The sequence below is a fragment of the Lipotes vexillifer genome, unplaced genomic scaffold (assembly GCF_000442215.2).
Source record: "Lipotes vexillifer unplaced genomic scaffold, Lipotes_vexillifer_v1.1 scaffold478, whole genome shotgun sequence".
Classification (NCBI taxonomy): Eukaryota; Metazoa; Chordata; class Mammalia; order Artiodactyla; family Lipotidae; genus Lipotes; species Lipotes vexillifer.
In genome coordinates, this window is record NW_006779682.1 from 846,943 (window position 1) to 871,802 (window position 24,860).

General features: G+C 51.0%; 1 protein-coding gene across 1 annotated transcript in view; it reads left to right on the forward strand.

Annotated features, from left to right (window-relative positions):
- The first annotated feature begins 289 nt into the window (after positions 1–289).
- TMPRSS2 (transmembrane serine protease 2) overlaps positions 290–24,860 on the forward strand; it is a 37,041-nt gene continuing 12,470 nt past the window's right edge. The window contains exons 1-9 of the mRNA XM_007452880.1: positions 290–425; positions 7,268–7,338; positions 10,098–10,320; positions 13,775–13,861; positions 14,541–14,654; positions 18,340–18,466; positions 19,635–19,745; positions 23,412–23,455; positions 24,471–24,642. Of these exons, the coding sequence (XP_007452942.1) occupies positions 347–425; positions 7,268–7,338; positions 10,098–10,320; positions 13,775–13,861; positions 14,541–14,654; positions 18,340–18,466; positions 19,635–19,745; positions 23,412–23,455; positions 24,471–24,642 (1,028 nt within the window). The 5' untranslated portion in view covers positions 290–346. The remainder of the gene's footprint in view (positions 426–7,267; positions 7,339–10,097; positions 10,321–13,774; positions 13,862–14,540; positions 14,655–18,339; positions 18,467–19,634; positions 19,746–23,411; positions 23,456–24,470; positions 24,643–24,860) is intronic.

Sequence of the window (24,860 nt, forward strand, 5' to 3'; positions counted from 1 at the left end):
GGGTCAAGGCTGAAAGGCCAGGGGGCACACCAGCAAGCGCTCAACACAGGAGTCCGGGAGTTGCGGTGGCCGCCTCTGCCTGGAGACCGGCGGGCGGACACACCTCCCTCTCTGCTTTGAAAAATATCACCTGGTGAGCAGCAGGGGGCTTTCTCATGACTCCGCAGTCTGTTTGGTCCCCAGCGATGTCTTTCTTATTGACGCCTCCAAGGTCGGTCTTCTAGCAAGTTTGTGTAGTTGCTGGGAGCCTACAGAGCCCAGGAGATGGCGTGGAGCTTGAGCCCCCTCGCACCCTGGGCTCAGTCGCCTTAATTGTAGGAGAAAGTTGGGCCGCGCTGGTGTTGTCATGATAACAGCAAATGTGGATGTGGCGTTTTCTTCCAGCCAGGCATCATGCCAAGCTCTTTATGATGTATTTAACTCAGGTGAGAGGAAACTGAGGCAGAGGGGTGACATAACTTGCTCCAGGCCCCATGTCCTGTAGGGAGAACTGGGGATGCAGGCAGGCCACCTGGCTCCAGGGAAGCTGAGCGATGCCTGGACCCCTCGCGGGAGAGGGGCTTGCTCGCCAGCCAGGCTGGCTTCCCCATAATCCAAGAGCAGAGCCCCACCTGGGCTCCGTGCTGCTCGCTTCCGGGGTGACCCGGGCAGGAGAGCCTGGGGCAGTGCAGAGGGTTGACCTCTCCGGGTGATGGCGCCAAGGGTGAAAATGTCTTGTAGGCAATGAAGCCTAGACACACGAAGGACATTGTGTCGGTTGTCATCGTCATCGTCCTGTAAGCGTGCTGACTGTGACTCTGGGCCTGGCCTGGGGGCACGGGGGTCTATCAGGATGTGCAAGCCAGGGCTCCGGGCTGGTGTCTCATTCTTTTCCACCTAAGCCTGGGGCAGGAGTCCTGGGGGGCTTTGTAACCATTTGGGGTCATCGCCTTGGTTTCAACTGCTGCATCAGACTCGGAAGGAACAGGAAATCTATTTTTTCTAAGCCCCCCAGAAAGTTCCAGGCTTGGGAACCAGGGGTCGTGCCTGAGCCTTAGGCAGGCAAGCAGAAAGGAAAGGCGACTGGCTCAACATAGTGTCTGGTCAGCCTCGCTTACCTAAGGAGGGGAAGCTGGCCCTGCTTGAGTGGGGGACGGAGAAGGGGCACTCAAGTCCCACATACTCATCCGCCCTCTGCCGCTCTCACAGCTCTGGGTCTCCTGGGGTGCCGCTGCTTTTCCCACAATTGCTGAGCCTCTGCTGCCCTTCCTGGTCCCTCCTTAGTTTCCGGGGCACCTGCCAGGGGACCCCTGCCACTGGGCCGGCCCCAGGACAAGCTAAGTGGCCTCTGGGTATAGGGAGCAAGGGTGTCACACACCTGAGTGCTGAGATGTGAATTGGGCCGGGCTTGGTGAGTCCCTTCCTAGCTCGGGGGTGGGGAGCCCTATACGTAGGCCATCTTGGGGAACCCTGGCTTGCAAGCCCCCCGGGGCTGTAGGCCTGGGTGTGTGGGAGGGGACTCCAGGTGCCCCCTGTGCCATTGACCACCCTGGTCCCAACTGCACATGAAGTAGCAAAGGGCTCGGCTGATCGCACGGGCAGTTCCAGGGAACAACCCAGAGACAGAGCTTGAGGTCAGGAGGAAGGGCAGGTGACCTGGGACTTGGTTTGCCCCGTGGCCACTGGACAGCGGCCAGGAGAAGAGGAAGTGGGGGTGTGAAAAGTGTCAGGGGCAGCATTAGCGGCGTCCCGGGAGAACCGCAGATGCTGCAATTCTGGTGAGGGTGCGGGCAGCTCCTTGGACTGTAAACTGGATTTTGAAGAGGGAAGGTGACCCAAGGACAGGCTTTTTGCTCCTGTTAGAGGCAAGTCAAGGAGAAGGAGGGAAGGACTTGCTGTGGGTGGAAACTGCAGGCATTTAGTTTGTGTGCACCATCAGGCATCAGTGGGGTGGGGTAGGGTGCAGGAGGGGGTGAGGGTACAGAAGTGTGATATGAAAGCAGGACATGTTTGAAAGACACAAGCTGAAGTCTAGAAACTCATGCAAGGGCAGAGTGTGGACAGACTCGTTGGGAGCTCAACCAAGTAGGCCTGGGAAGAGAGACCGTGGCCTTCCAGTGGACGTTTGTTAGAGAAATACTTTCTAGTGAGCTCTGATCTGGAAGACGACACTAAGCCCAGGCTTTGTGATTACTTGTTTGTATGTGACCCCATGTCAGAATCCCTTTAAGATCCTTGATTCCCGAGGGGCCCTCCTGGCAGGGCTCACACCTGGCCTCACTGGATCTTGTACATGGGGCACATGGAGCCTGTGTTTTCTAGGGATGCGTTTGGAGTTTACCCTTTGCATTTCCCATCAAGAAGAATAAAAGATCGTCACGTCTGGCCCCGCAACTGAAGCCTAATTTGGTTCTAGAATGTGCTGAGAAACCACCTTCCAGTGTTGGATCAAACATTTTTTTTGGTTTGAGGAACTGTGTTTCTTCCAAGGCAATCCAGTCGATATTGAAACTTTCTCATTGTTGGAAACTTGGTTTCCCTGGATTGAGTTAAATCTGCCTTCCTCATGTTTCTGACCATTTTGATCTTGGATTCTTCCTTTGGATTTTCACAGAAAAAAATTGAGTCCCCTTTCCACACAGCAGTCCCTTAGCTGCTATCATTATGTTATTCCTGAGGGCTCATCATGTGAAGGGCACGGTGCTAGGACATGTACGCACTTAATCCTGGCAAAAACCCCATTGACGTGTTATGCCCATTTCACGGACTGACTCGGGCAAGTTCTTCAAACCTTAGACAGTGGCTTTTGCACTTTGTCGAGGCCTCTTCCCTCCTAGAGGGACTGGGACACCTCTCCAGCCTGTCTATCGTATTCGGCATGCAGTCAGCTCTGTACACCTGGACCTGTGCGGTCACCCACGTCCTCAATTTGGAGGCTGTTTTTGTCCAGGTGCAGGCTTTCCGGCACTCTCTCTCTCTTAAATTTCATCTTACTCATTTGGCCTTTGGGATGCAAATATATATATTTGCTTTCTTTGTATGGTACAAAGCTAGATTTGAAAAAAAAAAAAAAGGACCAGACCCAATTCCTGCCCTAAAAAGTTTGTAATCTCGTTTGGACCATGAGGCATTCATAGAGAAAGAAACTTGTATGATGCAGGCAATACTTCTGAGCTGCTGTCTCTCTCTCCATCTCCCTTTCTCTCATTCCTGTGTCAATCACAGTATGTGCCATTTTTCTGATGGTCTTATACTTGTTTATATTGAACTGTTACTTAAATCCACCACAGTCTGTTACCTTCCCTCTAACAGTGCATTTTGTCCCCAAGAGGACGTGAAGACATCTTTACATGTAAGGTGGTTTTGTGCAGTGGTTGAAGCATAGGGGTTCCACTGGTCATGGGTCATCGGACAGGGAGTGTCTGTTGGTGTTGCTTGCTTTGGAGTTTACAGAAGGGATACTGAATCTGAGGTCAAGGGAGGTGGAGCTTCTTTCACCCATCACACCGCATCACACCACCAGCATCTCGAAGGTACCCAGCGGGGCCCAGTGCAGGAGCCCCTGCGTGAACGGTGTGTCGGGGGAAAGTCAGTGGAGCCTTCATTATAGGGAAAACCCCTGACCCCCGGATGGGGTTCTATGAGGCTGACCTCATTTGCGTTGGTTTGGTAGTTTTCAAAATAAACCTCCAGCAAATGCGTTCTGAGGTCCAGAGGAAAGACACTGCAGTATAAGGAGAGGCTCTTCTTGTTTGGAAATATCTTCATCACTTCATGGGAAGCTGGTAGGATTCCACGGCACCATATGCTGTTGAGTGGTGGCCGGGCAGGTGACTCGAGGCATGAGTCAGCCCTCTGAAAGGAGAGCCTGGGCTGGCCCAGGACAGCCGTGTGCTGTTGTGTGACTCGAGTGGGTGAAGTTGGAGCGGGCCCTCGCTGGGAACAAAGAAGGGGACCAAGCTTTGGCACACATACCCTTTGTCGCTTCAAGCAAAAGTGCGTCACTGAGGCTGGCTTTCTGGAATCCAGGGCAATCATCTGTGTCCTTTAGCTGACAGGAAAGAACATTGGAGAAACAGTGTTGTCTCTCACCATCTGGGCTGTGTTGCTCCTTTCAGAAACCAGTTAAAGAGATTTACTATCTTGTGTGGGCGTGGAATTGCCTGTTTCGAAGAAGAACCACGCGGAACGTGATCTCCTGGTCCTTTTAGGCAGCAGTGCGTCTCCCGTCAGGTCCAGTTCCCGAGGGAGACATTTCCCCCTTCCTTTGTTTTTGGCCACAGAGAGTTAGAGGTGGCACGACTCTCGTCTTTCCTTCCAAAGTCCATGCAGCCGATCTGGGCACACTTGGTGTTCTGGGTTCTAAGGGTTTGTGGGCCGTGGGAACGCTGGGTGAGATACGATTGCGCTGCGGTTACTTCTGGGTCCTGGGCTTTTACGGGGCAATTCCCGGCCGCGGCTCCCGGTGTCCCTGGAGCTCCTGGCTTCCTAGTCTCCCGCTGTTAGGGATCTTGAATGAATAGGGAGCGTGGATTTCGGGCATTGCTTCATCACTCCTTTCAGAGGGCTCTTAAACTGGGAAAGCCGCCAGTGGGATCAAATTTTCATTTCCTGAAACTTCAACCAACCCTATAACTGGCGAGATAGCTCAGAGGCACAGAGAGTGACAGCCAGAGAAACCAGGGCTGAGAATGTTCTCTGGGGCAGTACTCGCCTGAAACTAATCCGAGGAAGGTGTGAGCTTTTCCTGCTTCGACTAGAGGATATTGTATTGCTGTCAAGTCTCAGAACCCTCTCTCTTTACAGAGCAGATGCCGACGTAGGAAAGGTTATTAATATGTGATAATCACACCCACTTAAAGGCTTAACCGTCATATATATTCTGAATGGTGAGCTCTTCCTCCTGTATATCGCTCAGGTTTATTTCCTCATGCTCGGAAAAGTGTTGACTCTTTTTTTAAATCTTAAAAAAATCTTAAAGCTATCAGTACAAACTGGTTCTTTTATTTTATCTTTGCATGAAGAGTGAATAAATGATCGCTGCATCTTTCTTGTGACTTGTTCAATGAGGTTTCCTGAGATTAAACAGCCATACTTATATTTTTATTTATAGCAAGTTAATGTTGGGGTTTTTTTGAACATCTTTATTGGAGTATAATTGCTTTACAATGGTGTGTTAGCTTCTGCTGTATAACATAGTGAATCAGCTGTACATTTACATATGTCCCCAGGGTTTTCTTTTTTTAACGTAATGAGTCAAAGAATAATTTCCCTCTGGAGTTAGAGTCGCAGTGCCCGGCAGGAGCTGGCTCTGTTGCCTTTGGCTCCATTGGATTTTCAGAGCCTGTGGAGTTGGTGTCTTGAGCACCCTTTCCAGATACAAATCTGCAAATCTGCAACTGCGACCGATCGGGCCCATCCTGCCTCTGTGGGCTGTTCAACGTTTATCAGCTTTATGATCACTTTTTTTTTTTTTGGCTGCATTGGGTCTTTGTTGCTGCACACGGGCTTTCTCTAGTTGCGGCGAGTGGGGGCTACTCTTCGTCGCGGTGTGTGGGCTGCTCATTGCGGTGGCTTCTCTTGTTGTGGCACGCGGGCTCAGTAATTGTGGCTCACGGGCTCTAGAGCACGGGCTCAGTAGTTGTGGCGCACGGGCTTAGTTGCTCTGCGGCATGTGGGATCTTCCCGGACCAAGGCTTGAACCCGTGTCCCCTGCATTGGCAGGCGGATTCTTAACCCCTGCGCCCCCAAGGAAGCGTATGTAGCACTTCCTGTGTGCCAGGCACTAAGAGCTTCTTTATCAACTCATTTTACGCCCCTAACAACCCTGTAGTGGGTGCTACTGTTAAGCCCTTTTGCAGACAAGGAAACCAAGGCCCAGAAACATTAACTGAGTTGTCCCAGGTCACAGGTAGTGAGTGACTGAGCTGGGGTTTGGATCCAGAGTCTAGTCATCGTGCTGTCTGCATCTGCTGTGTGTCGGGCACTTCACAGATGAAAAATGATCAGACCTGATCTGGCCAGCTCTGAAACACAGAGCTTTCTCACTGTGGCTGGGGTCCTGTGGAGGCGTGATTGTGAAGGCCGTTTCTTGGAGTATTGTTTGGTCAAGTCAGGGCAGCCAGGGGTGGTGGACAAAGGCCATTATTTGCTTATGATGGGAAGAGTGACGTCAGATAAGGCTTTACTATAAAACTTTTTATGTTGATGGTCTTTCTAGATACTACTGTTCACAAATGTCAGCAAACAAGGTGATGCGGGACTTTCTTTTCATGACCGATATCCTTAGAAACCACCCAAATGGTTAGTTCTGAACTTCTTTCTTTTCTGGATTTGGGATAGTGAGTGGAGTAGCAGGCGGGTGTGGATGTGTTTTTTTGTTTGTTTGTTTGTTTGTTTGTTTGTTTTGCGGTATGCGGGCCTCTCACTGTCGTGGCCTCTCCCATTGCGGAGCACAGGCTCCGGACGCGCAGGCTCGGCGGCCATGGCTCACGGGCCCAGCCGCTCCGCGGCATGTGGGATCTTCCCGGACCGGGGCACGAACCCGCGTCCCCTGCATCAGCAGGCGGACTCTCAACCACTGCGCCACCAGGGAAGCCCAGTATGGCTGTGCTTTATGGAATTTCTAAATATATTTGTTTATTAAGGTTGGGGCGGTTCCATATGGATTACTTGAAAAGTCAGGTGTGGCCTCCATGTGGGTCTAAGCTCTAGACCACCTGCTCCACGCTGGGGTCAGTGGCTGCTCCGTTGTCCCAGTGGATGCTCTGCAGAGTCTCATCACCCCTGCCATGGCCTGGGCACATGAGGTGTCTGCCTGTGCCCTCGCGTTAAATCCTCACTTGAGCAATCCAGCGTGATGGCTGCGTCCGCTTCTGTCTGAGATTCAGAGAGCTCAGTCGCCCAAGGACACCTCAGGGTGTGGCACTGCCAGGAGTTGACCCGGAGTTTTACCTTTCTTCCCCGCCACCCGACTCAACCGTCTATAAGTCCCTGTGCACGTTTCTCTCTTCCTGGATTCTCCTTTTGGTGGAGGTGACGTCGGGGAAGTCTGGGCCTCCCGGTGGGAGCTGGGTGAGTGCCGCAGGCCCTGAACTTAACAAGCAAGTGGGTCCCAGTCTTCTTCAAGGTGAGCAGCTGCAGGAGGAGGTGGTGAGGTGAAGGCAAAGGTGAGCGGGCAGAACCGCCATGGCTCTGGCGAGAGGCGATCCTTCTACTGCGTTCTCGATTCATCGTGAGCAAACTCACCGGTACAGAAATAGCACAGTCTTGTCGTTGTTTCTTCTAGGTCAGCTTGGACGTTCCAAATACCTCCCTTTACTTGATGCTGCTGATAAAATCAGGATGGCTTTAAACTCAGTAAGTGGTTAATCATTACCTTCCTGGCCTTTCCTCTGTTCCCGGTTCCTTCTGTTGTTTCCAGCTATGTGTGTGAGTCGGCATTTTGAGAGCTGCTTGCAGGACTGCCTTTGCTCCCTGGATGCTGTGAAGGCGTTCTTGGGGTGAGGGGTGAGCAGGGGTCGGGCGGGGGGAGCCATGTGACAGCTGCACAGCGGGAAGTCTCAGGGCTCTGGGAGGGGGTGTGGATGTGTGATTCTCCCCTGGGCCTCTTCTCTTCTTGCTCAGATTGGGGTGGGGCAAGGGACAGGGGTGAGGGTGTGGGGACAGATAGAGGCAGGACGGTGGTGAGAGGGAGTGAGTCCTGGGAAGAAAAGCGCGCTTGGGATACCACCGGCCAGCAGAGCACTGAGTCGCCTTGCTTCCTGGTAGCCTGGGACAGGCTATGGCTGCATGGGACATTGGGCTGGCTGTCCCTCTCCCTGAGACCCCCCCGCCCCACAACACACACACTTTGGAGACAAATGCACTATCTTTATTCCCCATCACATCTCACTCATCGTCTTAAACCTGGGAATAAGTGCATTTAGTAGTTATTCTATTGGTTAATGACAAAATTCTTCTCTCTCTTCTATCTGGAAAACAGACGTTTGCTTCCCCTGCCCCTTTATTTAGTATTATGTATTATTTACACTAGAGCCTTTTTAAATTTTAAATCCACAGCACAGGAATTCACTGGGCCGAACTGCCGTGACTGCTCCCACCTTTCCTGGGAAGGACGGCACATTCTTAGATGCTTCAGATAGAGGCCAAACGCCTGTGCCGCTTTTTGGCCTCTGGTTCCCCCATTTAGATGAGAGATTACATTTCGTATTCCCTTTCTGTTACTGCTCTGGTTTCGAGTGTAATCTTTGGACTTTGGAAGGAGCGCATTGGTGAGTTATTAAACTCGCATTTGGCCCATTGCTTTCTAATCACGCTGCCCTGGAGGCCCTGTTTAAAATTCTCAGCATCAAGTGCCCTCTGCTCAGAATACTGGTCCTCTCTGAACTCTCAGTTAACAAGGAGCAAGGGGACAAATTACTGAGTGGGGAGGAGTGTTGCATGTGGACACTCAGATAAGAGGGCAAGTGTGGCTCCCAGAGTGGCCCAGCCAGTGGGCAGTTCAGGGGGGCTGAAGCAGGACAAGATGGCAGGCTCCTGGGGTTCGGAGTGTCCAGTGGGGGGGCAGGGCCTGGAGAGGGCAATTTTTAAGTAGGCAGAGGGGGAGGGGAGGGCATTCTAAGAAGATGGAAACCAGCCAAAGGATGGAGCTGAGGGAAATGGAGTCGCTGGGCCCCCCCTTCCACGTTTGTGTGTGTACACACTGTGTCCCAGAAATTCCACTGACGGGGACGGAGCTGCTGAACTCCGCACACTCTCAACATAAACGCATGTGCCCTAGAAAGATGCTCGTGCGAGCAGATCTGCTAGCCACCCCGCAAGTTGTAAATCTTTTAGGCAGATTTATTAATCTCTGTCACTCACGTTCCCGTCTGCAAAATGGGTATATCCATCACAGCTGTACCACCTTAGGGGGTTATGGTCACGCTTCAAGGAGGGCATGAATACAGATGCCCGAAGCAGGTGAGCTCTCGAATGTCAGCTCTTATTATTCTTATTATAATTCTGGCATTGCTAGTCCATAACTTTGTAGCCCACTCTCAGGGGATAGGGTATTGGCTCATCCCCAGACTTCTACACATGTTTTTACTCAGTCTCAATGTCAGCCATTTGTTTTTTTCTTTATTTCAAAAGATGAATAGTAAACAAACAAACAAACAAACCCAAACACTATTGCAAATTAATTGGAAACACTGGTGACTTTTCATTCTATGTGAGTTCAGTCTTTGGCACAATTAAAGATGCCCTAAAAGAATCTGCAGCACTGACCCAGCAATCCCACTACTGGGCATATACCCTGAGAATACCATAATTCCAAAAGAGTCATGTACCACAATGTTCATTGCAGCTCTATTTACAATAGCCAGGACATGGAAGCAACCCAAGTGTCCATCGACAGATGAATGGAGAAACAAGATGTGGCACATATATACAGTGGAATATTACTCAGCCATAAAAAGAAATGAAATTGAGTTATCTGTAGTCAGGTGGACGGACCTAGAGTCTGTCATACAGAGTGAAGTAAGTCAGAAAGAGAAAAATAAATACCGTATGCTAACACATATATATGGAATCTAAAAAAAAAAAAACAAGGTTCTGAAGAACCTAGGGGCAGGACAGGAAGAAAGACGCAGACATAGAGAATGGACTTGAGGCCACGGGGAGGGGGAAGGGTAAGCTGGGACGAAGTGAGAGAGTGGCATGGACGTATATACACTACCAAGCGTAAGATAGATATTGGAAAGCAGCCGCATGGCACGGAGAGACCACCTCGGTGCTTTGTGACCACCTAGAGGGGTGGGATAGGGAGGGTGGGAGGGAGACGCAGGAGGGAGGGGATATGGGGACACATGTATACGTATAACTGATTCACTCTGTTGTAAAGCAGAAAGTAACACACCATTGTAAAGCAATTATACCCCAATAAAGATGTTAAAAAAAAAAATCTGCAGCGCTGTCCCAGTGTCTTGTCTGAGTGTGATGGGGTGTATATTTAACCTTTAGGATAATTAGGGTTTTGTATCATTCATCTTATTTTTAAATTAAAAATAAATATGTTTAGTGAGGTATAGCTGCTTTACAATGCTGTGTCATTCATCTTCTTTTTAATCATTCAGGGGTCACCACCAGGTGTCGGGCCTTACTATGAGAACCATGGATTCCAACCCGAAAGCCTCTACTCTCCGCAGCCGCCCATGGCCCACCGTGCCTACGCGGGGTACCCGGCTCGGTACTACCCGCCCGCGGTGCCCCAGTACACCCCGAGGGTTCAGACGCACACCTCGACACCCGTCATCCTCATGCAGCCCAAACCCCCGTCGGGGCCAGCATGCACCTCAAGTAGGACCCTTTTTGCATTTATTTCCTCTAATGGAGCCCGAGTTTTGGGTCTGCTTTCTCCGGTGGCCCGTCTGCCCCACCGGCTCTGGTGCCAGCTCTCCTATGTTTGCGGGGCTGGTCTGGCTCTGCATACCTCTCCCCTCCCCCACTCTGTGTCAAAGCTGTGGGCCTGGGTCTTGCCTCCTGTGGGCCTTTGGGGGCCTCCCGGCTGCTAAGACCTTCATCTCCCACTAATGCTCTGGTACTGGCTTGGCCTGTGCCACCCAGGGTGGTCTATCTAGCTGGGCTTCTCTGAACTGCCTCTTGTCTGCGTGGTTTGTCGCTGAATCATCTTGAGTAGATGGGAAACCCCCAATGCAGGGACAAACGATTTAACCTTTCTCTGTGTACCATTCGCTGGGCACTGCAAGTTACGTTCACGGTGCTCAAAGAGTATCTTGCGTATTTTGTGTTTGGTGAATGAAGTGGCCGGTGGAATTGTTGAACATTTCTCTTACCTTGAGGGGTCTTGTAGCCAGACCTGACTGGGCCACGGAGGAGGGTTGAGGGACTGAAGGTGGTGTGTCCTCTGCCCATCACCTTAATCCCATATCTTTCTTATCCTCTCATTCATCCGCTTTCTTTGCATTGCATTTTATCTCTTCTCCCTCCAGACCCCTTCCCGTCGCACCCCTCCCCAAGCTTTCAATGCAGGCTAGTTGACATGGTGAGAACTGCCCAGGCAGGACAAGTACTGCCATTACTACTATGAGCACAGAGCCAGTACAGTGGCTGGACCAAGGAACATTTTCACTGATAATGTTTTTATTTTAATTCGTGAGATACACCTGCCTACGTACACAACTTGCACAGTTAAAGATTAGTGACAGAGTGAATTTCCACGTGCCACCACCATGCCGTAAATAATGGCAGTAAGGAATAGTGAATAAGACCCGTACCCTTTGAAGACGCCCCTCCGCAGACCGCTCCGGCTCTTCACAAGTGCCGTCGCCCTTGGATTTCTGCCTCAGTCCTTGCCCCTGCCTCCTTCGCGCTTCATAGGTGGCTCGCCCATCCTTCCTTCTCCGCACCGCTACTCTCTTCCGTTCCTGTGTTTTCTGCCCCTGCTTCTTTCCTGTGTGGTTCTCTTTCTCTCCATTAATTTGTCTTGGATCAAGGAAACACTTGTCTCTGCACTGATGTCTTTCTGGTGGTGGTTGGTAGATTGAGGCCAGTGGCTGCTAATCTGGGTGATTTCGACCCCCAGGGACATGTGGCGATGTCTGGAGACAGTTTTGGTTGTTATAACTGGGCTGGGGGTGCTACTGGCATCTCCTGGGTAGGTGCCAGCGATGCTGCTAAACATCCTCCAGTGCATAGGATGACCACTCCCCCACCAAGAATGACCCAGCCAAGATGTCCATGGTACCCAGGCTGAGGACCCCTAGTCTGAGCCTATCATGGTCTTAGCTCATCCTTCCCTCTCTTCCCTGACACTTGGCAAACACTGATCTAACTGTCTCCACAGTTTTGCCTTTTCCAGAATGTAGAGTTGGAATCATGCAGCATGTAGCCTGTCAGAGCCTTGACAGTATTTTGCAAGTTACTTAAACAGCACAAACTCAAGAGAACCCCAGCAGGAATACAAGGGAAATTTTTATCTTAATGGCTCTATTTGTTTGAGCAAGAGTCATAGGTGTTTCACATTGAACCACAATGCATACACATGTGAATGTCTGGGTTTTGGAGGACTGAAGGTCAACAATCCTGTGATACTAATAGTTGACCCTGGAAACGATAGGGCTTTTGCACCAACAATTGACCACAATGAAGGTAAATGATTAGTCAGTTACAATTACACTCACAATCTGTACAATTGCAAACCAGCACCCAGTCATGTCTGATCGACCAGACAATGATTCCGAAATGCCTGTCCCCCAGAGGTGAGATCCGGGGCTCCCGCTGCCCAAGCTCCTAGTGAGGGCTGGGCAGGTTGCCACCTTCTCAACGAGAGGTTCAAGGTACCTAGTTTAATAGCCCTCAACTCACCAGGCACGTTATTTTATCTTGGATAAGATAACACATAGGGAAGTCTCCTAAAGGAAGACATCATCCTTGACTAATGGGTCAAATTGGCCACTTGGAATTCCCCCTGAGCTTCCTTGGTGACCCTGCCCTGCTTTCGGTCAGATGCAACCACAATGCCAAGTCCTGATAATGTGGCTGGCGGCACATGGAGCTCCTCAGACCGGCGGCTGTGAGCCTGTGGCACTGCAGACTCACGCCTCCTCTCCCCGAGCTGAGTCAGAATCTCTGGGTAACAGGCTCCCCGGTGATTTCTAAGCCGGTTTGGGCACAGACTGTGGGATTTGCAGAACATGGTAACAAAATGAGAGGCGAGGCTTTGAGCCCCGATCAGATGGGTCAGCTCTGGTCTATCAACCCCAGAAGCTGAACGTCTTGGTCTGGTGGACTTCTGGAAGCAAGAATGTGCACAGTTGGGGTGCAAGGCCCCCCCACACTGCACCTCTGCAGCCTGGGTGTCCTCCTGTATGAACTAAGGGGTTGGAGGGTCTGTGTGAGCGCCTTCGCCCCGACACTTCCCTCCGCCTCTCCGCCTATCCCAAGGGATCACTGGGCCTGGGGCTGCTCTCTGCACAGGAACTGCTGAGGGCGGCGGTGGGGGGCGCCTTCCTCTGAACCTTGGCTTGACGTTTGGCTTACACTCTGACTGACAATGGCGTGTTGGTTTGTTTTGACTAGAGAGCGCTGGTGGCCTTCTCCAAAGACTTGTATTCTTAGCTGAAATGTGAGCCCAGAGTTCCTGCCCCCAGACCCGGGAGCGATGCCAGCGCTGCCCAGTAGAACTTCCTGCCTCTTCACAGTCCAGCGCAGCAGCCACTGGTCACATGGGATTACTGAGTAGTTGAATTTACAGAACGATTTAATATCATTTAATGGTAATTATTTGAAGTGCAGATAGCCACAGGCGGCCAGTGACTGTTTAAATGAGTCAGTGTGACTCTGTCCCATCCCTCCCTAAACCACCTTGAGGAAGAGGCTTTTTTCCTGCTGCCTTGGGTACCACTGACATGGAGATGATAGTCTGAGGAGCATTATTATTATTTTGCTTATGCTTTATAATCACCGGAACAAGGTATGTTTCCTTTTTTCAGCCATTTTTTTTACATTCATCATGTATTTGACTACCTTCAGGCCACACTTGTGGAAGAGCTTAATTTTAATGTATGTTGCTTCATATCACGGCTTCCTGCTTCGGGTCTCAAAAAAAGCCTGAAGTTCAGTGCTATGCAAGAAGTAAGACCTCCCACGATACGTTCGTAAAGAGAAAAGTCACATTTTTAAATGTATAAGAAATTATTATTCCTTGATAGGATATACCATATATATTTGAGAGTCTAACTTCTAAGAAACTTGGCGACTAAGCTGTTTTTACTCGACTCTTTTCTTCCAGGGACTAAGAAAGTCCTGTGTGTCACCCTCTCCCTGGGGGCCCTCCTGGCTGGAGCAGTCCTGGCCGCCATGCTGCTATGGAAGCTCAGTAAGTGCAGGACAGGGCCAAGTCGTGGTGTGCCGGCCCTTTAGTGGCCCTACTCTCTGGGCTGGGGGCTCACCCACAGCCCCTCGTGAAATTTCTCATCTCTTTCCTCCTGTTTGGTTACGTGATGCATGAATAACCTTTCTCGGAATTGGCCAATCTCGTTTGCATGCTTCCTCCTAATCCGTGGGTTGTCAAGATCCCGTGCCCTTTGTGGGTGATATTGATGCACGTGGGAGAAGCATGTTGAGTTCACCCTGTGCTTCAGGGTACCAGGTGGCTCCTGGCACTCGTGAGCACAGTGAGTGCAGCACCTCGGGGCCACACCTGGTTCCTGCGTCTCAGTGTACGGAGGTGGCTGCCACAGGCCCCTCCTGTACCCGCAGCCAGGTCTCTTCCATCAGCCCGGGGCAGGGTTTGTGGATCACAGGACTCACCTGTGCGGCAGAGAGTGCGGGTGCCGTCCAGATCCGAGGCTAGGGGTCCTCCCCTGAGTAAAGTGACAGACCCGAGGGGTTCAGGATCCCTGCGGCCGCTCCCCGTGACGTACCTTGCCGGCAAGGACTCACCCCCTCCTTCTACACTAAAGGAGGAAAAGCTCACTACCTCTTGTCACCTGGGTGCTGGGAGGTTTTCTCGGTTTCTCAGCCCGACGGACATCTCCCTTCCATTTCTCTGCCAGTGGAGGACGAGTGCTTGGGGATGGAATGCAGCTCCTCGGGGACCTGCGTCAGCCCCTCTCACTGGTGCGACGGCATCCTGCACTGCCCCAGCGGTGAGGACGAGAGCCGGTGCGGTGAGTGGCGGGGCCATGCCGGCTTCCTCGGGGTGGGGGGGAACGCTCTGCCCCACCACAGAGGCCACAGCAGCGCAGGCGTGACAGTGTCAGGCCCGTGTCCCAAACACCGAGCGTTCCACAACTGAATCCCTTCCTGGAGGCTGAGCCTTGCCTTTAAACCCGGTTTTCAGATGACGAGACAGGCTCAGCGGGGGCGAGCGCCAACCCTCCACCAGCATCGCACAGCATGGGGGAAGGGAGACCACAGCCCAGGGCCAGGCCAACGTGCCAGCCCCAGCTGCCACGACGTCACTAAAACAGGCAAACTGTCTAAGACATAAAGTTGGGAGTGGGCTCTGCGTTTTCTAAACAAGCTGCCTTTCAAGTGATGTATGTTGTCACGGGGTGGGCACCTCTTTTGCTTTTATTATTTTCAATGGATTATTTCATGGGTGGTAAAGTGGTCATGCCAGAGAAAATGATGACCCTGGCATTGAGGGCGAGGCTTGTGCTAATACCCACTGAGGGCCACATCCAGAGCCTAAAGCCTCCTTCGTCCTCTGGGAGCTGTTAACTCTGAATGCACGTGATGCCAGACAAAGGCCGGGCTCTACCCCACCGCTGTCTTCCTTCTGCAGCCATCCTGGGGGAGGATGGATCTCCCGTACGTCCTGTTTCCAGGTCAGGACACCTGTGTGAGATGCAGTGTGGACTTGGCCATGGAATCCTCAGGGTTGGGGGTTAGGCGAGAGCTCAGCCTCTGCACCATCTGCATGGACCCGCGTCCACGCTGGTGCCTTGGCCTTTAAGTTCCGACCTCCTGCAGTTCCTTCCCGGAGAGGGTTTGCACTTGGCAGTGACTCACTCACTCTGTAAACTGTTGACATAATGACTTGCCTTAATTTTGGTGATGATATATTTGTCACCATTTTCTTAAGTAAAGTAGGGAGCTTTTGAGGTTGAGAGGACGTGGTTAAGCTCTCAGGCGGAATGACATTTGATGTTTTCCTACCTGTGCACGTGCATGTGTTGATAAACTCTAGCAAGACAAACTCATGTTACCTGGAGAGACTTTCTCTCTCTCTTCTTAATACTGAAGTTGTATTTATTTAAATACTTTAAGAGTTAATGTACTCAAATAGATCATAATTCAGGAAGTCCCTAAGGGTATGCAGTGAAAAATCTCATCTCCCCCATTTCACTTACATTCATGCACACTCACACGTAACACACACACACACACACACACACACACTCACACATAGTATATACTCACACACTGTGAGATAATAGAGAATATGCATTGGTCTCTGCCCCCGATTCCCAGCACAGGGCTCCTGAAACTCTGGTGATTCTGAAGTGAAAAGACCACCAGGTGCATCTTTGGTTCTAGTATTTGGTCCTTGACCCCAGTCCCTGACACAGAGCTCCTAAAACCCTTGTCATTTCCTGGGTGACAGGAGTGTCTTTTGTCCTAAGAACGTGACTCTTGGCGGGCTCCTGAATGGCTCCTGGATGGGGGCTGGTCATGGCAAAGAAAAAGCCATGGTTAGAAGCTTAGACTGTAGCTCCACACCCCATTGTCTTGAGAGGGGGGAGAGGCTGAAAATGGAGTTAATGATCGAACATGCCTATGTGATGGAGCCTCCATAAAATCCCAAAAGGACAGGGTTGGGGAGCTTCCGGGTTGGTGACCCCATGAAGATCTAGGGAGACCGGTGTGCCCAGAGGGCATGGAATCTCCCGCCCCTCCCCACACACCTTGCCCTGTGCTTCTCTGCCTCTGGATGTGCATCTGTGTCCTTTATCCCATCCTTTATCATGAACTGGTAAACAGTAAGTAAATGGTTTTCCTGAGTTCTGTGAACTGCTCTAGCAAATTAATCGAAGCTGAGGAGGGGGTCGTGGGAGCCTCCGAGTTCTAGCTGGTCGGTCAGAAGCACAGGTGACAACCTGGACTTGGGGCTGGCATCTGAAGTGGGGGGCTGTCAGTCTTGTGGGACTGAGCCCTCAACCTGTGGGAGCTCACACTATCTCCAGGTAAAGAGTGTCAGAATTAAATTGTAGGACGCCCAGCTGGTGTCGTGGAGAATTGCTCAGTGTGGAGAAAACCCCCTACACATTTGGTGACCAGCTGTGTCAGGAGTGGCATGTTCTGTGTGAGCAGTAAAGAAGACACACAGGAAACAAGGATGTGAGGAAGAGGAAAGAACAGGGTAGTTTTTCTAACACACACACACACACAGAGACACACACAGACACACACACACAGACACACACACACACACACACACACAAGCCTGTTCATCAGCCAATCATGTTTTTTCCTTAGGGGCAACAAATAAGAGTATCTTGTTTCTCCTTGCACAGAGTTTTTGCACGAAAATGTAAATATATGTTTGCATTGTTAATGTGCCCGTTTCCGACGGTTGCCATCCAGCTGACTCCACAGGACTTGATGACACATCCTGGAAGTCACTTTTCTGTTGGGACGTGAGCCTCCCCTTTCCCTCTGCTGCACTCACAGCGTTCCTTTGCATGGAATTCTGAGCAGTTTCACGTGTACAGAACGAACAGAGTTCCCATTCCTCCCCGCCACCCCTGCCCTCACATACAGTCGCCCCTGTTTGTAACATCTTGCATTGGGGTGGTACATGCATTGTAAGTGATAAGTCGATATTGATCCATTGTTATTGACTAAAGTCCTTAGTTTACATTAAGGTTTACTCGGTATTGCAGATAAATGTACAATGTATTCATCTGGACAGTAGGTTTGGACAACTGTCTAACATGTATCCATCATGACAGTGTCATACAGAGTAGTTTCACTGCCTTAAAAATCCTCTGTGCTCTCTGCCTGTTCATCCCTTACTCCCCAGCCCTGAGTAACCACTGATCTTCCTACCGTCTCCATGGTTTTGCCTTTCCCCAAGTATCTTAGAATTGGAATCCTACAGGGTGGAGCCCTTTCAGATGCTTCTTTCACTGAATGATGTGCATTTAAGGTTCCTCCACGTCTCTTCATGGCCTGATAGCTCAGTTCTTTTTAGTGTTGAATCGTATTTCCATTGTCTAGATGTCCTCCAGTTGGCTTATCCACTCGCATGGTGTGTGGGATCACTCATCACAGAAGCAGTAGGAAATGATCAGACCAAGGCTGGTCATTCCACAGCAGAATGAGCCCCAGATGCCAGGCCCTAAGCAACCACTAATCTACTTTCAGTCTCTATAGATTTCCTTCTCTAGACGTTTCACAGAAATGGGATCATACAGTGTGTGAGCCTTTATGTCTGGCCTCTTTCACTCAGCAGAATGTCATGGGTGCTGTATTGTGTCAGTGTTTCATCCCCTTTCATGTACAAATAATACTCCATTATGCAGATGGACCATATTTTGTGCATTCATCGGTAGATGGACATTTGGGTTGTTTCCACATTTTGGCTCTTGTGGATAATGCTTTCATGAACATTTGTGTACAATGTTCATTTTTGTCTGAATACCTGTTTTCAGTTCTTTGGGGTGAAGGGCATATTTTGCGGGGAAAGGCTGGATTCTCGGCATCCCTCCTGTATAGCTGGTGCCCTGGGAAGAGGAAGCACAGCCCTGTCTCTGGGTCCCAGGGCCTCTGTGTCCCAGGGAAGGTGGGGCTCATGTGGCAGACAGGACGATGGTTTGAGACTCACCAGAATCTCCCTTCCTGCAGTTCGACTCTACGGACCCAACTTCATCCTTCAGGTGTACTCAGCTCAGAGGAAATCCTGGCACCCCGTGTGCCAGGATGACTGGAGTGACAACTACGGGAGAGCAGCGTGCCAGGACATGGGCTACCCGTGAGTTCCGAGCCCCGTGGCCTCCGTGATGGTGGTGACAGGCACAGAAACATAAGATCAGTGCTTCTCTCTGCCCCTCCCTGGAAGTGCCATCACAGGGGCACCATGAACCTTTGTCTCCTTTCGAAAGCTGCTCCGGGAAACCAGCAGGGGACTGTGGGCACCACACTGCCCCATCCCCCTCCACGGCACCCCCAAGCCCTGCCTCTGGGGCCTCCATCAGCTCCTGGTTGCTCAAGGCTGTCCAGTTCCGCGGTCACCAGGATCCAGGGTGCTGGCCGAGGGCCTTGGGTGACTCATTTCCTAAGGAGCCCCCAGGCAGGGTCGAAGCCTTGACTCCACTCACCTCCTGGGTGGAAGTGAGAGGGGGGTGCTGCAGGGAAGGTCGGAGGGAACAGATCTGCATAACCTTCACTGCGTGAGAGCAGAAGGCGCTGGAGGCCTTTGGACAGAAGAGAGCTGATCAACAGATTTATCCGTTAGAGAATTCATTCCTCATGCAGCCACCAGAGGAGGTGGGAGAGGGGGGTGGGAGTGCCCCCTCCTCAGGATTCCAGCCAGGGACACGCCAGACCATCCTTGTCAACGCGTGGCAGCCGTCTGGCCTCCCAGGGAAACGCTGTGCGATTTCATTGCCACCGTCTCTTCCTTGGGGGTGTCACCGTGTGTCTTCTGTGCAATTCTAGTGTGTTGCCTTTATATCAGTTTTCAAAGTGAATTACCACTTGATAAGAAAGCTGGCATCTTAGCTAGTGAAATACATCAAAATGCCAGCCCCCAATTGCAGCGTATGTCACTGTGAATGACGTAGGTGAGGCCCCATCACGGTTCAGGGTCTGTATTTTATCACTGGGAGCATTTTAACATGTGTAATTTTGTTACATTATATGTACTCACACATCCTTATTCTTACTGCTTCTTTATCCTAATCCAGATTAGATTAGAAACACGACTGATGGAGGACATTTCCCTGACACTTCAGGCTTATTGGATGGAAAGATGGTTATAACGCAGCGTCACTTGACTGGAAGTTGTGTTTTTGTTTTCCCAAATGCTATGCTGTTCCTCGTAACCAGAATGTCGTATTCTGATGTAGCTATAATGTAGGATTTAAGAATGCTCACCAAAAAACCCCATTATTTTAAATAAGATTTTCTGACTTTTTCAGGAATAGTTTTTTTTCTAGCCAAGGAATAGTGGATGACAGCGGGGCCACAAGCTTCATGAAGCTGAATGTCAGTGCCAACAATATCGATCTCTATAAAAAACTCTACCACAGGTATTTAATTTGGTGATTTCTTTTTTAAAATGTATTTCATTGAAATATAGTTGATTTACAATGTTATGTTAATTTCTATTGTATGGCAAAGTGATTCAGTTATATATACATTCTTTTTCATATTCTTTTTCCATTATGGTTTATAACAGGATATTGAATATAGTTCCCTGCGCTATACAGTAGGTCCTTATTGCCTATCCATCCTATATATACTGGTTTGCATCTGGTAACCCCAAACTCCCAATCCATCCTTCCCCCACCTCCCTCCCCGCTTGGCAACCACAGGTCTATTCTCTATGTCTGCGAGTTTGTTTCTTAGATAAGGTCATTTGTGTCATATTTTAGATTCCACATATAAGTGATATATGGTATTTGTCTTTCTCTTTCTGGTTTACTTTGCTTAGTACAATAATCTCTAGGTCCAACCATGTTGCTGTAAATGGCATTATTTCATTCTTTATTATGGCTGAGTAATATTCCCTTGTATATATGTACCACATCTTCTTTATCCATTCCTCTGTCGATGGATATTTAGGCTGTTTCCACGTCGTGACTATTGTAAATAGTGCTGCAATGCACATTGGGGTGCATGTATGTTATTGAATTGTAGTTTTGTCCAGAAATATGTCCAGGAGTGAGATTGCTAAATCATATGGTAGCTCTATTTTTAGTTTTTTAAGGAACCTCCATACCGTTCTCCATAGTGGCTGCACCAATTTACATTCCCACCAACAGTGTAGGAGGATTCCCTTATCTCCACACTCTCTCCAGCATTTGTTATTTATAGACTTTTTTTTTTGCGGTACGCGGGCCTCTCACTGCTGTGGCCTCTCCCGTTGCGGAGCACAGGCTCCAGACGCGCAGGCTCAGCGGCCATGGCTCACGGGCCCAGCCGCTCCGCGGCATGTGGGATCCTCCCGGACCGGGGCATGAACCCGCGTCCCCTGCATCGGCAGGCGGACTCCCAACCACTGCGCCACCAGGGAAGCCCTTATTTGTAGACTTTTTGATGATGGCCATTTTGACTGGTGTGAGGTGGTACCTCATTGTAGTTTTGATTTGCATTTCTCTAATAATTAGTGATGTTGAGCATCTTTTCATGTGCCTGTTGGCCACGGTGATTTCCTCTTTCCTTTCAGAAATTGTGTAATGGGAACGAGTAGGAGGCGTCAGGGAGAATCACTGTTCAGAGTTTGATTTCTCTGCTGCAGCTGCGGGTTTGTCTGAGTTTCTCATGGGGAAGAGATTGGACTTTGCATAGCACCCGTCCCTCTGAGCAGCTCTGGGTTTATTCCAGGGAAGTGGCTAAGGTCTATTTGCCACCTTGTTTGTGCCTTCTGCCCTCTGCCCTCTGCCCTCCATGGTATTGGGTAACATTGCACAATTGAAATTCCTTTTTCCTGATTTTTTTCTCTCTCCGGACATTAGACATGTACCTTACTGTGTGTCAGGGTGTGTGTCTAGGAGTCCAAAAGAATGTCTCAGGGTCCCCACTGGGGTGATCAACTCATCCTGGTTTACCCAGGACTCTGCTGGTTTCACACCGGAAATCCTGCTTCCCAAGAAGCCCCTCAGCCCCAGGCAGCGGGGGTGGTTGGTCCCCCAGCCCAAGCAATCGTGTCAGAGGATGCTGTGCAAGGGGTGGGCCTGGGAGCAAGCGGCTGGTCCAGGGCACCAATGTTTCCTGTACCTGGAGGCCTACTTGCAGCGCTGGGTGGGTCGCAGTGCGTCTGGTGGGTGGAAATGAACCTGAGCTGGTCCCATGGTTGATGGCTTAACTGTTTCGGAGGGTGGGGGAGAGGGCTGGGCTTGAGCTACTCATTTTGTGTTGCATATGTTGAGCATGGTTGCAGTCTTCCTAGGATCATTATTACTATCCGAATGTTCCTTAACGTGAAAGATACACAGTGTCCTTCTTGCTTAAGTCCTCCTTAGCTCCCAGGTCCCCATCTCCCATCCCCAGGTGGCCAGGCAAGCCGTCACCTCCCTGCTGGCCAGGTGCCAGATGCTGCATTTAGGGGAGGATGGACAGGTCACACTTCCCCTCCTTCTGTGTGAGTGGGAGGCTGGGAGCAGGTGTGCGTTCCTGGGGGCCCGGGGGGTTGACTTCTGCCTGGAGCACCTGGTCTGGCTGTTCCCAGGAATGTGAGAGGGTGAGCCCAGGAGAAGGGGTGCACACGGCCAGGTGGGCCCATCAAAACAGCAGGCCGTGGTTTGCCCTCCCGAGGAGCTAAACACAGCTGCCTGGGCTCTTTGTAAATGCCCCCGACTGTCTCTTCATTGTCTTTGGTTACATGGAATCAGGGCTGAGCAGGGGAGGAAAGGCTGCCACCTCTTGGTAACTCACAAGGTGGCTGCAGCGTTTGGAGGAAAGAAGAGAAGGTCATTGCCTGGCAGGTGGTGTCCCTGGCGCGCTCGGCGTGGGGTGGAACGACTGCTTCCCTCTTTGCTTTCAGAAGCTGCTCTTTGATACCTGAGTCCTCGCAGGGTTTGTCTGAGTGGCTGCTTTGCGCCCTGATGCCGGTGGCTGCACAGTGTGCAGAGGACAATGACCTTATGATCCTTAGAAAGCATCTTCTCTTAATGGGAACATGTCTTCTCTTGGCATCCAATGCCCCCAGCCAGAGACCACCAGGACATGCCTTGTCCTGGAACTGTGGGTGTCTCCATGCGAGGGGGTGAGAAGGGACTTACTACAGGGTGTGGGCTTGTGTTGAGTCCTTTTGGGGAAGGTTCCAGGAAGCAGGGCTTTGCCCTGCATTGGATGCTGTCCGGAAGTGAGGGTGATTCTGTAGTTGGTACCTTGATGGTTTTTTTTTTTTTTTTTTAAGGTGGGTGGCAGGCATGAAGCCAGGCTATGGCTGGGATTGGCTGGGAAGTGCACCTACTCGTGTCAGCCAGCATAGGGGCCTGTTGGTCACTGTGTGGCTTGGACCAGGCTCGTGGGATCGTGCAGTGGGCGTGCTTGCGTCCTGATCCATCTTGTAACAGTGGTCTGGCCCCATGTTGATGCCCTGGGAACTGTTTACATTCAACAGAACGTGGCCATGTTCGAACATGTGGGTGTCAGGGCTGTTTCTCTTCTCCTCAGCATATTGGGGGGAAATTCTGTACACAGTGGAGCGCATTGATTGTTTCTTTTTCATATGTAACCTGGAATGTCTGCCCCCCAAATGAGTAACTTTTCTTCTGTTCCCAGGCAAATGATTGACTGTATAGTTTCCTGTGCGGTAAACGTAAAGCAGTTATAGGAACCTGGAAGTTTACCGATGTCTTCCTTACAAAATTAAAGGATGATTTTAAATCCCAAGGAAAGATAATAACAGCTGATATGATGTGTGCTTATCTTCACAACCACCCTATGAGTTGGTACTATATTAGCCATTCTGCAGATGGGGAAATTGAGGCACAGAGAGGTTAGGAAGCTTGTCCAAGGTCACACAGCTTGGATTTGAACCCTGCACTTTGACTCAGTGTCTCCTCTTTACTACCGTCCCCTATGTATATAGATTTACTTTCCTTATTCAGGTCTTCAACTGTGGACTCTTCTATGTCTGGGGAGGCAGAGAGTGAGAACAGTAGAAGAAAATATTTATTTCTAAGCATTTTGAGAATCAAGTGTCCCGTTTGTTAGAGTGATCAGAATTTTCCCCTCTTCTTTTGTAGTGATGTCTGTTCCTCAAAAACAGTGGTTTCTTTACGCTGTATAGGTAAGTGATTCTTGGTTTTCCTTTTTGTGTTTCTAAAATAGGAAACATTTGATACTTATAGAAATATATCTCCCTGTGTCTCTGGGGGATGTGGAGAGATGAGGTGGGGTAACAGGTCAGGACATGCCCAGCACTCTGCCCAAGGGGCTCCTTTCTTGAATTCTGATGCACTTGAGATGCCTTCAGCCTCAAGTCCAAGAAGCAGCTGTCCCATGAGGACGGGAGAGCTCAAGAAACTGCCACACTCTAGGGCATCCGCGCGCTGGAGCTGGACGCCTGTGGGTGTCCGCGTCCCTGCGTTTGGATTATTTATAGTTTCCAAACCTTCTACTGGTATGGAGGACACTGTCCCTGCGCTCCCTTCTCTGGGACAGCCCCATCCTGTTCCCATACGGGTCTCAGGCCTGAGGCTTGGCTTTTCAGTTTGAACAGGTGAAGCTAGCAGATGCCCCTAGGTGGACGCATGCCCCAGTGGTCCCGCTGGTACCTTCCCACCCAGGCTGGCTCAAGCTTCTTTAGGTACGGAGAAAGCAGGTGCCTGCCCTGCCTTCCCGCACACACTCCGCCATTCACCTCCTGGCAGCTTGAGAGCAGCACACATGAGAAAAGCCTCCTTAGCTCTGTTCAGGAATCTTGGGGCCACTGCACATTCGAGGGGGTGCCAGGGCCTTTGTTATCCAGGCCCCCCACCTGGGTGTACGGGAGGCGCCGATGGAATCGCACGAGTGCCAAGGAACAGGGGCACCCAGTGCCAGCAAAAGTGGTGCCTCCTGGGGGGAGGGCGAGGAAGCACCTCCTCTCACCCCACCCCCCAACGCAAAGAGACCAGGACACATTCTCGGAAAGTCGGACACCAAACAAACAGGAACAAGAACAGACAACAGTCACCCTCCGGCCAGGCAGGACTCTCGGGCTGGGGGCCGTCTGGGCAGCCGGTGTGACGGGCGTCAGGTGGCTGGGAGGGGGTGGCCCTGCTTCGCTCACTGGCCGGCTGCGCTGTGCTTGTCGCCCTCAGAGTGCGGGGTCTCGGGGAAGATGAGCCGCCAGAGCCGGATCGTGGGCGGGTCGAGCGCTGCCCCGGGGGACTGGCCCTGGCAGGTCAGCCTGCACGTGCAGGGCACCCACGTCTGCGGAGGCTCCATCATCACCCCCGAGTGGATCGTGACCGCCGCCCACTGCGTGGAGGAGTAAGTCCCGCGGGGGCGGGTCCTGGGTTGGGAGGCGGAGGCTCTGGGCCCTGCGGCCTGGAGTGAAGTCTCCGACTCCTTCGAGTTCCGGTTTCCTTGTGGACACGCGGGGATTCTAAGGGCGCCCAGGTCGTTGCCTTGCTGGGAGGGTCAAGTGACTCGTGCAGCGCGTGGCCAAGCCCATCCCTTCAGCGTGCGTCCATTACTCGCAGGGCCTG